The sequence below is a fragment of the Gouania willdenowi genome, chromosome 18, assembly GCF_900634775.1.
Source record: "Gouania willdenowi chromosome 18, fGouWil2.1, whole genome shotgun sequence".
In the NCBI taxonomy this organism is placed as follows: domain Eukaryota; kingdom Metazoa; phylum Chordata; class Actinopteri; order Blenniiformes; family Gobiesocidae; genus Gouania; species Gouania willdenowi.
The window spans coordinates 19,090,331-19,107,017 of NC_041061.1; the positions used below are offsets into that span (position 1 = coordinate 19,090,331).

General features: G+C 35.7%; 1 protein-coding gene across 4 annotated transcripts in view; it reads left to right on the forward strand.

Annotated features, from left to right (window-relative positions):
* The window catches only part of LOC114480636 (interferon-induced very large GTPase 1-like), a 691,281-nt gene that overhangs the window by 32,108 nt on the left and 642,486 nt on the right, over positions 1-16,687 (forward strand). For all 4 annotated transcript variants that reach the window (XM_028474951.1, XM_028474955.1, XM_028474953.1 and 1 more), the window contains exons 2-8: positions 5,056-5,119; positions 5,241-5,322; positions 6,066-6,109; positions 6,193-6,301; positions 7,777-7,826; positions 10,951-10,997; positions 11,106-11,326. In XM_028474951.1, coding sequence (XP_028330752.1) covers positions 5,117-5,119; positions 5,241-5,322; positions 6,066-6,109; positions 6,193-6,301; positions 7,777-7,826; positions 10,951-10,997; positions 11,106-11,326 — 556 coding nt within the window. In that variant the 5' untranslated portion in view covers positions 5,056-5,116. The remainder of the gene's footprint in view (positions 1-5,055; positions 5,120-5,240; positions 5,323-6,065; positions 6,110-6,192; positions 6,302-7,776; positions 7,827-10,950; positions 10,998-11,105; positions 11,327-16,687) is intronic.

Genomic DNA, 16,687 nt, shown 5'->3' on the forward strand with positions numbered 1-16,687 from the left:
TAGACCTTGACAAGTTTTTAATTATATATTGTAGTAAAATACCACATTGTTAAAATGTAGATACATGTGATTAAATATTTTATATATCGTACTATAAAGAAGTAGGTTTTCAGTTTAAACTGTTTTTTGTAAAACATTCTATAGAAAACTATTTGGTCACTCTCACATTGGGGTGTCTGTAACCCCTAAACTAAATGACAATGACACTCATGATCTAACTCACTCATTCATGAGGTTAATATTTTATGTTGAGACACTGATTTTATTAAAACCTGAATCTGTATAAAGAAGATACAGAAAGTAAATAAACTGAGTTCTTTCAGTTTCATTATGATGCTTTAAAAGGGAAAGAAATGCACAACAAAACAAATACCTCACATTCATCATTATGCTGTCAGCAGTCACTCCCTCACTGAGTTTTTATAGAGCTGAACAAACAACAACTGTCAAAGACAACTACAAAAATGTGTCATCAAACACGCAATCCTTTGTGGAATTAAATATATCAGAATACATTGTCTTTAAGTGCTAGTAAGGCTCATAATTAAAAGGATATAAAATGAATATGGTGTATAACACAGTGCTTTGTTCAGCACATATATTTTTAACAGGAACATTTAGAAACTTTTAGGCCAAACCTGTAAAAATGGTGGAGGATCACTTTGTTTCTCAGAACTGAGTAAACTAATGACCTTATTGAAGAAACTCTCATTCTCTCAGCCACAGCCTTTATGCAGAGCCAGTGGTAGTACCAGCCTGATGGTAGCAGGGAGAAGTTTATTATGTACTGAGTTGTGAAACCATTGGATTTTACACGTTACACTGCACTATTTTCAAAATGCATCAGATTTTTATGATGAAGTGAAAATAATCTGATACATCAATATATATGATGTAAAAGCTAATGTTGCATTACCTTAAGTTTACTGAAAAAGATAACTATAGTGGCTATGGTTTTACAAAACATAACTCAACAATTGTGCAATCACATATTTTAGAACTGTAATAATAAAGTAATATTAATAAATGATAAAGAAAAACAACTCAAAAAGCCAAGAACATTCTAACACACTGAAAGTCGCAATATTCAGTGTAAAATAATTTCTAAATCTTGAAAAAATGTTTTAAACATGTAGTAAAATGTATTTTATTGTTCAGATTTAAATACCTGTGATTTAATGTTTTGTAGATCCACTGGGATCTGTACTGTCATCGAGCACCTTTTCATTACTTTTTTTTTATTGTTTATTAAATGTTAAGATAGTTCTATAAATGAGATTTCTACCCACAATGTATTTTCAATTATTTGCACTAAAACAAAATGTCATTAATAATAGATTATTAAGCCCTGACTTTACTGGTTCGGCCCATTTAATAACAATGAACTAAAATTACTTTTACATCCTTGATGTCAATCAATCATCCACAACTTAAAGAATGTATTATTTTCATTAATTCCTCACAACCTCAATCTGTATAAAGAAAATACAAAATGTAAATTAATAATTTTATTTAGAATTGCTTTCAGTTTCAGTCTGAGGCCAAATATTAAGGAATAAGAATGTACAACAAAACAAAGACCTCACCTTCAGCATCATTCTGTCAGCAGTCACTCCCTCACTGTGTTTTTATAGAGCTGAACAAACAATAACTGACAAAGACAACTATGATAATTGCAAACAAGGCTGTAACTTTGCAAAAGAAGGTAAAAACATATCAAATTAATCCAAACAAAGACAAATAATTTAGTTTGTGATAATAAAACACATTTTGCATCAATATGTTGGAGCAAATACAGCACAATGACAGCAGCACCAACCTGAAATGTGAGGACCTCTTTTCACAAAAACAGGCTTTCTATGAGTCACTGATATAAGTGAACTGAAGTCAAAAGGCTTAGCTTGATGTTTCTGTAGATACTGCAAAACACTGAGTAGAAATACATTTAATACATAAACTGGGAATGTTGTTTCCTCTAATTCTGTAGTTCAAAGTTATACAAACAGAATAAAGGAACTGAGGAGAAATAAGTAACAAACTGGAATGAGATTTAAACATCTAGCAAGATCTATAGATAGCAAGCAATCAGAATAATAAATAAATCAATAAAACCAATAGATTTCACTTCAATGGCTCTCAAAATGAAGAAATTACAGCAAAGTTGAAACATCATCAGACAAGATACATACATCGATCAAAAGCATTGAGTCAAAAACTGATTAAACAGCATGGTAGATACATCATTTATCATCTAGTCCAGGGGTCTTTAAAGTGTGGGAGTATGAGTCCTATTGAAGGTAACTTAAGGCAGGAGGACAGAGAGAACTGAACAAATTGTTTTCAGGTCTGGTAAATAAAGACAACACCTCAAACATACAAAACTATAAAGGTTAAACTTTGATATTTTTATGAACCTAATACATGGTGAACAAAAGAAAGTCAGGGAAGGATGATGTTTTTACAAAGAGGACAACTGTCTATCTACTCATTATTTACTATCAAAGGAGAGCACATGAAAAATCAACCTCAGACCTGATCATCTTGTATGTTTTTTTTTAAATCTACCTTATGACAGTATTGGCTGACAGCTGGGTCTGACATTTGTCTCCGCCCACACAGGAATATATTTATTACATGCAACTCCAGTCACACAGTTGATTATTGTCTCCAACAACCAGAACATTGTTGTTTTATAACAGACTCAACCAGAAACCTCTTCAATGAAAGGACCACTGACCACAGAGGAATTCTCTCTTTAAGGTACGTTTATAAATATTTTAATCTAGGGCTTTTGAGATGCAAAACAGAATATTTTAGAGCCATGGATGAATTCTTTATATTTAAAACATATTCCTAGATCTTGAGTTTCTCTGATATCTTATCTCAAAACATTTCTACTCATGAAAGTCTGTGTGTGTGTGTGTGTGTGTGTGTGTGTATCTTTGTTGATCACTATTCTCAATGCTATACTGCCTAATTTTCAGACCCTCAGGATATCGCAATGTTGCGATCACAACTTTAATGCAAATTCAGCTCATCCCCACAAATTCTTTGCGGCCCTGCAATTCTGTCCAATCACATCAACATTTACGCTATTTTGACCAATCTGACTAAGCCCACAGTATAACAAAAATGTTTTGGGTGTGTTCACATGAACGGGTGTGTTTAATTATCTCCTGGCTGCACAAGAAGGACTTTTAAATAATAAAATCAGATTAAACCTCTACTATTGAATATGATCTTTCAATTCAACTTTATTTGTATAGCGCAATTTACAACAAAGTCATCTCAATGTGCTTATAAAAATATAAAATTCATTATAAGAAAGAGAAAACCCAACAAGATCCACATGAACTAGCATTTAGCGACAGTGGTAAGAAACAACTCCCTTTTAACAGGAAGAAATCTCCAGCAGAACCATGTTCAGAGGTGGCAGCCATCTGCGTCGACTGGTTGGGGTTAGGGGACAGAAGGACCAACAGAACAGGATAGAGAGATAGAACATCAGAGTGTCCCAGACTAGTTGAGCCGTGAACCACAGATCAGGAACTACCATCATCAGCTTCACAACACCTGAAAAAGACAGAGAAGGGCGAGCAGAAGGCACTGACTGCATAAAAACATGATACATTATTATCAAGTCAGCCTGCCTTGGCCTTGGGCCTCACTCCCAGTGGCCTAGTCAACAGTTATTATAAAGGTGATGAATCTCTTCCCGTTTACATGAAATCTAACAGCAACTCCAAAGACTCTAAAATGCGACAGTTTACAGATGAGCCCATGTTCGCTCTAGCCGTTAAGTTAATGCTATTATACGGTATACGCTTCCGCATATATGTAGGTTTTGAGTTTAGCCTTAAAGGTAGAGAGAGCAGCAGCCTCCCGTACTGAGACTGGGAGCTGGTTCCAAAGGCGAGGGGCCTGGTAGCTGAAAGCTCTTCCTCCTGTTCTACTTCTAGACATGTTAGGAACTTCTAGAAGGTCAGCAAACTGAGAGCGGAGTGATCTGCCTGGACGATAGGGCACTAACAGGTCTCTAAGATATACAGGAGCTTGATCATGTCGTGCTTTGTATGTTAGCAGGAGGATTTTAAACTCTATTCTAGATTTCACAGGAAGCCAATGAAAGGAAGCCATTACTGGATAAATATGCTCTCTCCTGTTAGTACCTGTTAGTTTTCTAGCTGCAGCATTCTGAATTAACTGGAGACTTTTTAGTAAGTTATTGGGAAATCCTGAAAGTAGAGAGTTACAATAATCTAGTCTAGATGTAACAAATGCATGGATTAGTTTTTAGCATCACTCTGCGTCAAGATATTCCTGATTTTAGAGATATTACGGAGGTGGAAGAAAGCTGTCCTTGAGATTTGTTTAATATGAGTGTATTAATATGTCAGTATCAAAGATAATGCCTAAGTGTTTTACTGTGGTGCTGGGTGACAGAGTGATGTCATCCAGAGACACTGGAATCACTTTGGTTTTATCCTGGTTAAGAAAGAGAAAGTTATGGCTCATCCAGGATGTGATGTATTTAAGACAAGCCTGAAGTTTTAATAACTGATGATTTTCATCTGATTTCATTGAGAGATAAAGTTGTGTATCATCCTCATAGCAATGGAAAATTATATCACATTCTCTGATAATGTTACCTAGTGGAAGCATATTTAATGAATGATAGAGCTTGCAACTAAAATCACTACAGGAACACAAACAGAGACAAAAACATACAACTTTGGAAATGTTGCAGATCTCAGTCAAACTAGTCACAGGTTGGGAAAAAAAGCTAAAACTCTGCTCTGCTGTCTGAATGAGAGACAAACAGTGAGCGTGGTTGTTTCTATACAATTCTCATAATTCTACATACTGCAGCTTTAAAGTGCCCAGGATTGATACAATTATATGATAAATGAATCCTCGGTTTTTTTCATACAATGTTAGCAACGTGTTTGTGTATCTTGTTGTATTGAAGTTTGTAGTAATGGATGAGGACACTTTGAATTTCTGCAACCTTACACTGAAATAAAATATTAATTGCTAATATCCTGCTATGTTCAGAAAGAAGCGGTTTGAAATGCTGAATAGAACAAAATAAAGACGACGGTGTACAACCACAACAATGGTAAAAATAAATTCTGTTATATTTTTTATCATAAATATACATTCTGTTTTTTTTCTTTCTCTGAAACACCTTTTCCTCCTCTCTCCCTTTTTTTTTTTTTTTTATTTTTTTTAATAAAAAGGAATTAGAAGATGATTCATCCTCAGGTCTTGAGTCAAGGATGAGTGGTAAAGAGTTTGGAGGACGAGGACCCAAGCACAGAGGTAAGGAGGAGGCAGACAGGCAAGGCATGAGTTGTGTCTGAAGTTATTAGAGAAAACAAAATCCATAAATGCTAAAACACCAAAACCTTATCAGGGCCACCACTCCCACAGGCAGAACACACGCTGAACATCATCTTCCATGGGGGCAGGGCCAGCATACACAGTTTTGCCACGCTCGGCAAAAAATCATGATGCAGTTGATTTACCAACACCACACATATACCAATATGTATATTGGCCAAAATGCATGGGGGGGGGGAGACATGACAATGATCCAACAACACTTTAGGTTTTCCACATTTGTCACCAGAATGGCCTACTAAATTATGCCCAACAACACAATATTCACAACTGTAGCATCACATTACACTTTCAACAAAATAATTAACTCTTACCCACCCCTTCTATTATCCCACCTTTACTCCCTCTTCCCTGTTCCTTTCCCCCTCACCAAGATGTAACACTGTCCCCTCTTTTATATTCTCCATTTAATAAAGTTTTTCTTACCCTTCCTTAGGGAGGGCTGGTGATATTCACGAGTATGCTACAAAACACATGTATTTATTTCAGTGAAATAATAAAACATGCAACAAAAAAAAAAAAAGTTAAATCACTTTAAACTGGGATATAAAAAAAAAGGGATTTTAAAAATCTGGATTATTTTTATACAAATTAAACTTTTTGAAAAACCCTAGTGCAGACTGTTCAAAAAGTTTTAATTATTATTTTTCTCTTATGCTCAGATGAGGATGAAGGTTCAAAGGCCCAATTCCAAGCTACAACAGAGGTAAACAGCTTCTTTAAACATGTTACAAAACGTTACTAGTTTTCTCACTGTATAAAAGGTAATTTTGTGTCACATCTATGAAGGGATTCAGCTCTGGAGATTCCTCAAATAAAGAAGACCCAGATGATCCTCTTTTACCTCCATGTTCTACCAGTGATGCTGACAGTCAAGTCATTGCTACAGATGTTAAAGGTCAGCTTGGTTTTATTCAGTTTAAACATGCAGAATTGTCTACATTTAATTTTCAGTGGTTGTTAAATATTTGGTTTCCTATCAAGTGAGACACAGCAGGCTGTAATGTCTGTGCATTATTTATTATAGATCAGACTCACAATGATGTACTTTACAGTCACAGGTTTATTGTCTAAAGGACCAACAAATTCTCATCCCATATTGATGATCTGTCAGGACTTAGCGTCAGTGTTTGACACACAGGGTACCCCTTTGGCGTTCATTTTTAACGCTGAGGGTCCGCAAGATACTTAGTTTGTTCTGCCCAATCTTTTCAATGGGCTGATGTCAGATCCTGTGACTGCTGACACCTCAATGAAAAACATGGCAGACATCTTGTATATTTTAGTGGCAAATGACCTTATTTCAGATTGTGGCTTTAGAATTGTTTTGATGACATTACTAGTGAGAAATGTACTCTTAACTTTCATAATATCCATTCGGTTTATGTAAATGATACAGTTTTTTCGTTACAACAGAAATTTTTCTGTGGTTGCTATAACAACCTATGGACGCCAAAACACTGCAATCCAAAAGCCAATTAATAAGAGAACCTACGAACCTTCCAGGTTTCTCTTAAACAGTGAAAAAGCCTTTTAGCTCCAGATGAGTGACATTTACAGCACATGGTACTCTTGGGTCTTAGATCATGTCTGTATAATTTGGTGGCTGTAGCCTGAGTAGAAATGTTGAAGCTTGATTTTTAATCCACAAAGGTTGAAGTCACAGACCCTGTATGTTCTCAATTTCACAAAGGTCATTTTTTTCCCTTTAAACCTATAAAGTTAAAATGTTAGTGTGTTATCTGTGGTGTTTTTATCCCATTCCTTCCTTTTCCAAAATGACCCCATTTCAATTGGAGTATTTTCACACATTTAGGACCAACTGTTTGACTTGTTTCACAGCAGGAGCCAATGAACATTGACACCTGCTATTAGCATGACTGCTATTTGAGCCAACAAAAGCCTCACTTCCTGATACATGATTATTTTACAACTAAATCCCAATAGTTTAGGACATTTTAAAGCAGGTTTAGATCAAACACATTTTGCAATATTTTTGAATATTTTCAAGTGATTTAATAAATGTAAAAAACATGTCTTTGTTCTATATACACTACCAGTCAAATGTTTTAGAACACCACACTCTTTCCAGTTTATTACTGAAAATTATTCAGTTTATTGTGTCATTGCACTGAAATAAAAGCATAGAACAAATAAACAATTTAAGAGTTAAAAGAAATGATGGAATCCATGAACAATATTGTTCACCTGATGCTCATGAGGGTCTGGTACCACACTGTGTGCGAACACTGCTTTTATGCAGACAGAGGAAGTAAACATGAAAAAAGTGTGAACACCCGTAGGAATCAGTAGCACCAGCTTTCAAGGATGATTCAACCTTTCAAAGGGTTTTAATAATGTTTTTTCTTTTAGGTTCAGATAAGGATGAAGGTTCAAAGGCCCAATTTCCTGCTACAACAGAGGTAAACAGCTTCTTTAAACATGCTAGAAAATATTACCAGTTTTCGCCTTGTATAAAAAGTAGTTCTACATATTTGTGTTTGATTTGATTTAATTTTATTTCTAACATGAACACAAAAAAATAATAGTACTAAAAAAAAAATGTAAAAAAAGGAAAATGAATCAAACAAGACAAAGAGAAAACAACTGGTACAAAATCCTGCTCCTGACATATTTGAAAAGGAGTTGGAGGAAGTATATACCTATGATCCCACCCCTTGTAATATCTAGTACGATACATATAATCTTATAATATACACCTATTTACACTTTAATTATACACACACTTTTTTGATATACATCTATATAATTATACAATTCATGTGATCCACTATACATTCATCTGTCCACACAAGTATATCCACACCTATTTACAATTTTATCCCTTTAACACTTAAACATACATAAACTTTATGCATTTATCCAAATATCCTGTATGACGTAATGTAACGCTTGTTTTTTAAGTGAAACTAATGGTTGTAATTAACATTAAGTGACGTATAGTAATACTATTAACAATAAAGTGTGTGGTGTGCGCTGTAATTTAAAACATGTCTCGCTCTGTTGAGTACAGCTGTACCTTTTGAAATCTTTTTTTGAACATGTTTAATATGCGGTTGCCAAATAATTTGGTTGTCTAGTATAACACAGAAATTTAGTTTTGTTTATTTGTTTAATGTGATTCCCATCCAGAGAAAGCCTAATATCACCTGTGGGGGGAACAGGTTATTTGGCCAGTTTCCAAAATACATAATTTTTGTTTTGTCCATATTAAAGGACAGTTTGTTGATAGAAAACCAGGTTCTTATTTTACTGAATTCATTTGTAACATCACTTATTAATTGTTGTAGATCAGAGCAAGAACAAAAATGATTTGTGTCATCAGCAAACATTGTCAGTTTCAATAATGTAGACACTTCACATAAATCATTAATGTAGAGAATAAACCGTTTTGGACCCAATACAGTAGAATTTTATGATCTATAGTGTCACATGCCTTGGATAAATCAACAAATATTCCTATAGATGTTTTAATTTTACAAGGAAATGTACCAGTTCTAAAGGATAGATAATATATATAGATATATATATCCATGCTAAATAAAGCTATTTGACTAAAGTGATCCAGACTGAAATAATAATTTTAAGATGAGTCAACTTGTATCAAGAAACAGCTTAATCATTTTTCACTGATAACAAGTAATTTATTACTTAAATTAGTTTTTTTTAATTTGAATTACAATAATTATTTGATTATAGTCAGTATATTTCACTTATTATTGTGCTGTAGGAAATTTGATTTCAAGTAATTTAATCTAATAATCAGCCATTCCTGCTTATAACCTTTAAAAAATACTTATCAGGGCCTTCTTATTTTAAGATTTAACCATGTTTTTTTTTTTTCAAAATTTCTTAAGTAAATTTAACTTGCTGCATGGACAGATCATTTCTATGGTTTAAGAATTTTGTCATCAGATTTAGTGGTTTTTTTCTTATATTTTAGCTGCCCTTATTTGCAGTGTGAGTGAGAAGTTTTGAAATACATCTGATTACTTTCTTAATCACATACATATCAATGCCATCACATCACGTCATCTCTTGTTTGCAAATTTGTTTACAATTTCAATAACTATCTTCCTCCACAGCTGTTATAAATATAGAATATACATTCCTGTCACCAAGATTATATATATATATATATATATCTATATATATATATAGATATATATATATATATATATATAAGCGTTATTAGCATTATTATAATTTAGAATATTGACCCACTTTTGTTGTTCAAATAAATCTTTTTTGAAACATTTAACAAATCATCAGATATAATTCTAACATGCTCAGTAATAGTCTCCTGTTTGTATCATATACTGTGAACACAGGAAGATGGTCACTAATATCACTGACCAATATTTCATTTACAGTCTTTCTAAAATTTGATTTGTTAAAATATTATCAATAAGAGTAGCAGAATGATATGTTATTCTTGTAGGTCTAGTAATAGCTGGGTATAAGTGCATACTGTATAGAGTGTTTATGAATTTATTATTATTTTTCTATTGTTGGGTTCAGGAAGTCAATGATGAAGTCAGACATTTTACTAATGTAAGATGTTGACATATTTTATTGTGTCATAGTTAATGCTTGTACGTCCAAAGTGTTCAAACTTTTGGTATTCACCCACCATTTATAGATCATAGAACAGTGATAAGCAGTGTTGGGCAAGTTACTTTCAAAATGTATTACTTTACATATTAGTAGTTACTGTCATTTAAAAGTAATTAGTTACATTACAACATTACTGTCTCTGAATTGTTTGAGTAACTTCAACCAAAATAACCACAGAAGTATGACTAGCATTCTAAAATGCTAACATGTAGTTAATTACAGCTGATTATATATCCAGTGGAGGGTGATGTGGTATAGCATAATGACTAACAATATAATATGCACAGTGAAGGCTCCTTGTGCAATAAGTAACAATGACCGTCAGAATCACAAAAGCAGACAAAGTTGAAGTCTGGTAAGTTATGATACTATAACATGACAAGATGCACAATCTCTTTCTTTTTGTTTCTATTCTTTTTTCGTTTTTAGTGCGCTGTTTTTTACTGCCGCTAACATGACCAGTCAAATTGTAACACTATTGGTTCAAGTAGCACAGCAGACAGAGAAACTGGTATTATATTACCGAAATTTCATTAGTAATGCTTTACATTACTGCGTTACAGCAAAAAGTAATAAATGACTGTAAATGTGTTACTTTTGTAACGTGTTACTCCCAACGCTGGTGATGAGTCAACTAAACTCGTCCATCTCCTCCACTGTTTTGACCACCAAGACCATGGCTTCCTCTGGTGTCCCATTGAGTTTAATGAATATTTTACAGTTATTGACCCAAGTGAAATTCTCCTCTCCAAATCAGAAATCTTTGTCTTTTTCAGCATTTTCAACACAAAGCTTCTTGACCTGATATCATTAGCTGGATTAACTGCTTTAGTTGATTCTTTATGACAGACATATCATCTGATAAAAATGTAAGTGTTTTTCTTACCTCATCCAACTCTTCCATCGCAGGGGTTTCCTTTGGGCCCATGTTTTAGGATGGCTGGAGCCTGGGCCTGGTGGTGGATAGCTGTAGCCTGTGTCTGGTTGTGGATGGCTGGACCCTGGGCCTGGTGGTGGATGGCTGGAGCCTGGGCCTGGTGGTGGACGGCTGGAGCCTGGGCCTGGTTGTGGACGGCTGGAGCCTGGGCCTGGTGGTGGATGGCTGGACCCTGGGCCTGGTTGTGGATGGCTGGAGCCTGTGCCTGGTGGTGTCATATATCTATGAAGGGAGACAGCGCTAGAGATTCCTCTGCTAATCGTCATTTTGAAGACCTAAATGATCCTCTTTTACCTCCATCTTCTACCAGTGATGCTGACAGTCAAGTCGTTGCTACAGATGTTAAAAGTAAGCTTGGTTTTATTCAGTTTAAACATGCTGAGTTGTCTACATTAAAGAAAGTGTCTATTTGTAATGTTGCCGTACAGAAAACCCCCGGTGCAATTGGTACGGTTAGCGAAGTACAAGTGTAACCGGTCGAGACTCTGCGTTGTGTTTAAAGATGTTTTATTCTCACAGCAGCAGAAACACATACACAAGTCCTTCAGTCAGTTTTTCCCATAAACATGCCCCTACACAAACAAACGACATAAACATGTGTTACAATACGTCGGAAGCACTTTAGAACAGGTTTAATTCAGCCAACTAACTTGGATACATAACTAATAAAGATATATTTATCCGGACAGCAAAGCCGCTTACCTCTCACACGGAGATTGTTAACAAAAGGGAAGAGGTAAGGGCGCATGAAAACAAGACATAGGCGGAAGTGCCACATTAAAAACTGAATGTGGGGATACACGAGGGGTGGGCGATATGGGAAACATATCACAATTTTTTCTTTGTAAAATCACGATCACGATTTTATTACAATTTTTTTCATTCAAATCATTGAGACTATTTGAAAGTTATTTACCAATGAAACAAACCAAATCACCTCCTTAAAATCATTGCCCTAAATGGAAAAAAGGAATAAAAGATCATTTAAGACAAGGTAATTATCAATTTTTGTTAATTGTATGTAAGCACTTCATCAAACTGGTTCCAAGTACAATTAAAGGTATTGTGGACGATGTTTAGCTTCCGGGTGGATCATCACGACTATTGGTCCTCCTGATTGTCAATCATGTTTACGTAAGGCCGTCGTACATGCTCGTGCCTGGTGCGCACCGGGTCCTTTGAAAATGGATTTTCACTTGCCGGTGGCGAGTCTGACGTAGTGGAAAAAGTGCAAATCTTCTTTTGTAAGGTAAGCGTGTATGACCGATGCCGACTCCAACTTGTAAACAGAGCTGTGCACGAGGAAAACGGGGCTCGGGCAGGCTCTCCCGCACATGTAGGCGTATTGCGCATGCACATTTTCTTGCAGCAGATCAGTCTAGTGATTTATATTTGTTATTGAGGTAACACACATTAATTAAATCCTACTTTATGCAGTGTTTGAACGCCTCATTTCACACAGTTTAGACAATAACATCCTTTACAAGATAAAACATTACTGGTTTGGTTACATTAGGCCTGGGTGATATGGACCAATATTCATCTCTATATTTTTCCTCAAAATGGCAATAGGTGATATAAACTCCATTTATTTATTTTTATTTTTCAATAGTTTAACAAGAAAAACAATCATGGTTCAAAGTCAGTGGAGAAAAATGCCACAAAGACTCTTTTATTAATCACTAGCAGCACAATAACAACATTTTGTGTCACTTTGGACTTTTTCCTTCATTAAGGCTGAAATGTGATTAAATTATGCAGTGTTGCTTCTTTCAGGGCCGCTCTGAGTTGCTGAAAGTAGTTTTTAAAGAAATTTAAATCACATTCAGGACACTGTCTCTTTAAGAATGTGAACAGCCCCGTTAGCTTCAGCAGCAGCAGATCTCTGCTACAGCGCAGCGACAGAGTTAGTTATAGAAGAGAAACACATGCAGTGTTTTCTCAAACATATTTCAGTGCTTCAACACTCAGAACTGACAAAGTTTAACAGACAGACAGACATACAGTCGCTAACACAGCTCACTGTGTGTGTCCGTGCACTGGGGCGGAGCGGAGCGTACTTCTGCGCTGTTTAAACGCTTAATAATCTGTAATGCTGACTAGCAAATGGTGTGATTTGGCAGAGAAAAAACCATTGGATGTTCTGGACCACAGACATATGACGCAGGGGTTAAAATGTGAACTACAGACGGTTCTACGATATCCGTGAATTTGGAAATTGTCGTCAGGTTGTAATCCTTAACGATCTAATATCGTCAGATCGCACACCCTTAGGATACACACATAAATTAAGGTTCCACAAACTGATTTGGAGGCCCAACTTGTCAGGTATGAACTAATAAAATAAAATAAACTTAAGATGACAGATGGTGTAATTTATAAGTACGTTGCGTCTTAGCATTAGGATCAAGTTTAGAGTTAGGTTAAAACCCAATATCGCAACAATTTTTGGGTTAGGTTTAGTCTTAGTCACGTGACCTAAACTGGCCAAACAGGGGCGCTGCGTACAGATAGAATGTCCGTATATTGATACTGCAAGCGTACGGATAGCCACTGCCTACTGTTAATTTGCAGTGGTTGTTAAATATTTGGATTCCTATCAAGTGAAACACAACAGGCTGTGATGTCTGTGCATTATTTGTTATAGATCAGCTCACATTGACGTACTTCACAGTCGCGTGTTTATTGTCTGACGGACATGTTGACAAACTCACTGAAACTGTTAACTGATGTTACCTCCCAGATCCAATAGATGTCACTGTTCTGACATGAATGTGCAAACATCACACAGGCCACAAAGCAGCTTTGTGTACTTCTTAAACAGCGTCACTGACACCAAAACAAACAAACATTTTTCAAGTTTTTTTTCGTGTCAATAAACTAAACTTTCCCTGTTTTCTTTTTTGTTTATTGCGTTAATATAATGTTTTCTTGAGATGGATCATGTCATGTTCAGCCCAGCACAACTGAACACATTGAAATAAAGTGACAATGTGCAATTACTACAAGTGGAATAAACCTGAATCTGAACATGAAAAAATGTCAGAAAATATAACAAGAAATGCATAATTTGTCTACTCAAAGTTGCATTTCCATCCCCTGTTTACAGTGACACCAGGGGTTCAATAAACTTTTTTTAATCTTCTTGGAATTAAATTATATTCACACAGAAGCCAAATCTATTAAGACTTTCACATAACAGTAAGTCTATTGTACATCACTCATTTATTGACGGTACCAGGATAATTTATTTTTTCCATTGAATGAGAAGACTGTGCTTCTATAAAACAGTCTTCTCATTCAATGAAAATAAAGCCATCACCACTGAAGCGGGCTACTTTACAAAAAGCAGTGGGGTTCAGCTCACTGTGGGCTGTGATTAACTTTTATATGAGGGGCGGGGCCATCAGTGAAAGTTGCGTCACAACAATCCATCTCAGCCAATAGCCAAATTCAACACAGAGGGCAGTGACTGACATTTTACAACAAAATATGCTAAATGAAAATACTTTTAGTAAATGCAAAGATTGGGACAAGGATTTATAAACAGCACTACTCAATAACCAAAAATATATGTATTCATCAGGAAAAAAAAGTCGGTTTGGGGTATAATTACTCTTTAAGTAGAAGAAACATTAATTAAAATGTATATTATAACCTCATATTTTTTTAATTATTTTTTTTACTTTTAGAGACAAACCTGATGACCATTATGGAGGATCTTGGTTTGGAACAGCTCAGCAAAGAGAAGCTATCACTCAGCAAAATACTTCAAATTGATGACAAGACATTAAACGAAGAACCAGAGAAAACTAAATCAGACCTTCCATGGCATTTTATGAAGAAATTAATGATGGTTAATGTGACAGCAAGGAATATAAAACATGTGAAACATTTAAGATCCAACAGTGATGATGCTTCAAAGACCACAGACAATGATTTTGAAGCCCTGCTTAAAATCTCTAATTCAGAAGACATGGTGAATCCTTTAGATGTGATCACTGCTCTCTTTCTGTGTTCTGATGGGTTTGTTCAGCAGCAAATGGCTCTAAAAATGTCAATGTGTCAGTTTTCTGTGCCTCTGCTGCTTCCCAGTTGTGACAGTCAACAGTGCACATTGATGCTGTGGGCTATGAGAGACATTGTAAAGCAGTATAGACCTGAAGCTCTTTCAGAGTCCAAGGGTTACACTGAAGAAAGAATAGTCCTCTCTAATCTACCAATGGTCTCCTTTGTGAGACTGGGTGAGTGCTCCATGTCAAAGTCAGAGACCCTGAACAAGCTGCTGAGTAACTCACAGCAGTACCATGACATCTTTGTTCACCACAACATGGAATGTGGTGACAGTCCACGAAAAATATCCAATGGGTTGACTGAAATTACTTGGTACCTTCCTTGTGGCAACAAAAACATTGATATTTTCAGTCAACCAGTGGCTGTGGCTAACCTTCGTGGAAACATTGAATCTTTTGAAAAACAGTTTGAATTCTTGTGTCAAACATCTGCAGCAGTTTTTGTGTTTCTTGACAAGTTAGATGCTAAATGTAATCTGTTGTCAACCCAAACCAACAAGGCCCAGATTTTTTTGGTGGTTAACAATACGAATAAACAGATCAATGTTAGCACTCTAAAAGAAGTGTCAAGAAAGTTAGGTCTGACTAAAAACAACATCATCATTTGGAACAAAGATGTAAATGATGTAGATTTTGTTAATTTTTTGAGGGAAGCAGTAAGTGAAGTGATTTCCAAGACAAAGAGAAAGATGAGTATTGAGCAGATGGCTGACATTGCCCATGAACTGGGAATCTGGGTTGATGAAGACTCTCCTGAGTGTCAAACAGCAAAAAAAAATGCTGATTCCATCACTGCAGGGATTCTAGACCCTTTGACATTCAAAGAACAGCAGCTTCCATTACAAGGTCAAATATGGAAGGAACTGACAAGTCTAGAAAAAGAAGAGTTTCGCCTTCGAAAGCTTGGATCTGAAAACATAGAAAAGTATAAAAGTGACCTGAAAGAAAAGAAAGAAAAACTTCGACAAAAACAAAACTCCTATTACATGTCAAATATTTTGACATGCTTTATCAATGCGTTATCGTTGCAAAAAGAAAGGAGCTACTTCCTGAAGTGGATGAGGATAAACCTTGATAATATGTCTCGCATTAAACTGTCTGGACTCAGAAAACTCTACAAAGAAAAATGGAAGAGCTCTGAGAACAAAGAGGAGATCAAACAACTTGACCAACAACTGACCAACAGTTCACTGGGGATTGAACACTTTTTTCGTGAAATGGGTCAGATTTATGAAGCTTCACGGTCCCTTTCAGTAACAGATCTATCCAGACAACAACTGAATCATTTACCTGGACTGTGTGCACAGTTGTTACTTGATGGATTTCCTCTTGAACTTATGGATGGAGATGCATCCAACATACCCCTTCAATGGGTCAGTGATGTTCTCTCTCAGCTAAATGAAATGGTTTCTCCAAAGAACAAGATCCTGGTGGTCACAGTACTTGGAGTTCAGAGCACAGGAAAGTCCACTCTCCTTAACACCATGTTTGGAGTGCAGTTTGCAGTCAGCAGTGGTCGATGCACTCGAGGAGCCTTCATGTTGCTCATCAAAGTCCATGAAGAGTTTAAGAAAGTCTTAGCGTGTAACTTCATTGTGATCATTGACACTGAGGGCCTAAAGTCACCTGAGCATGC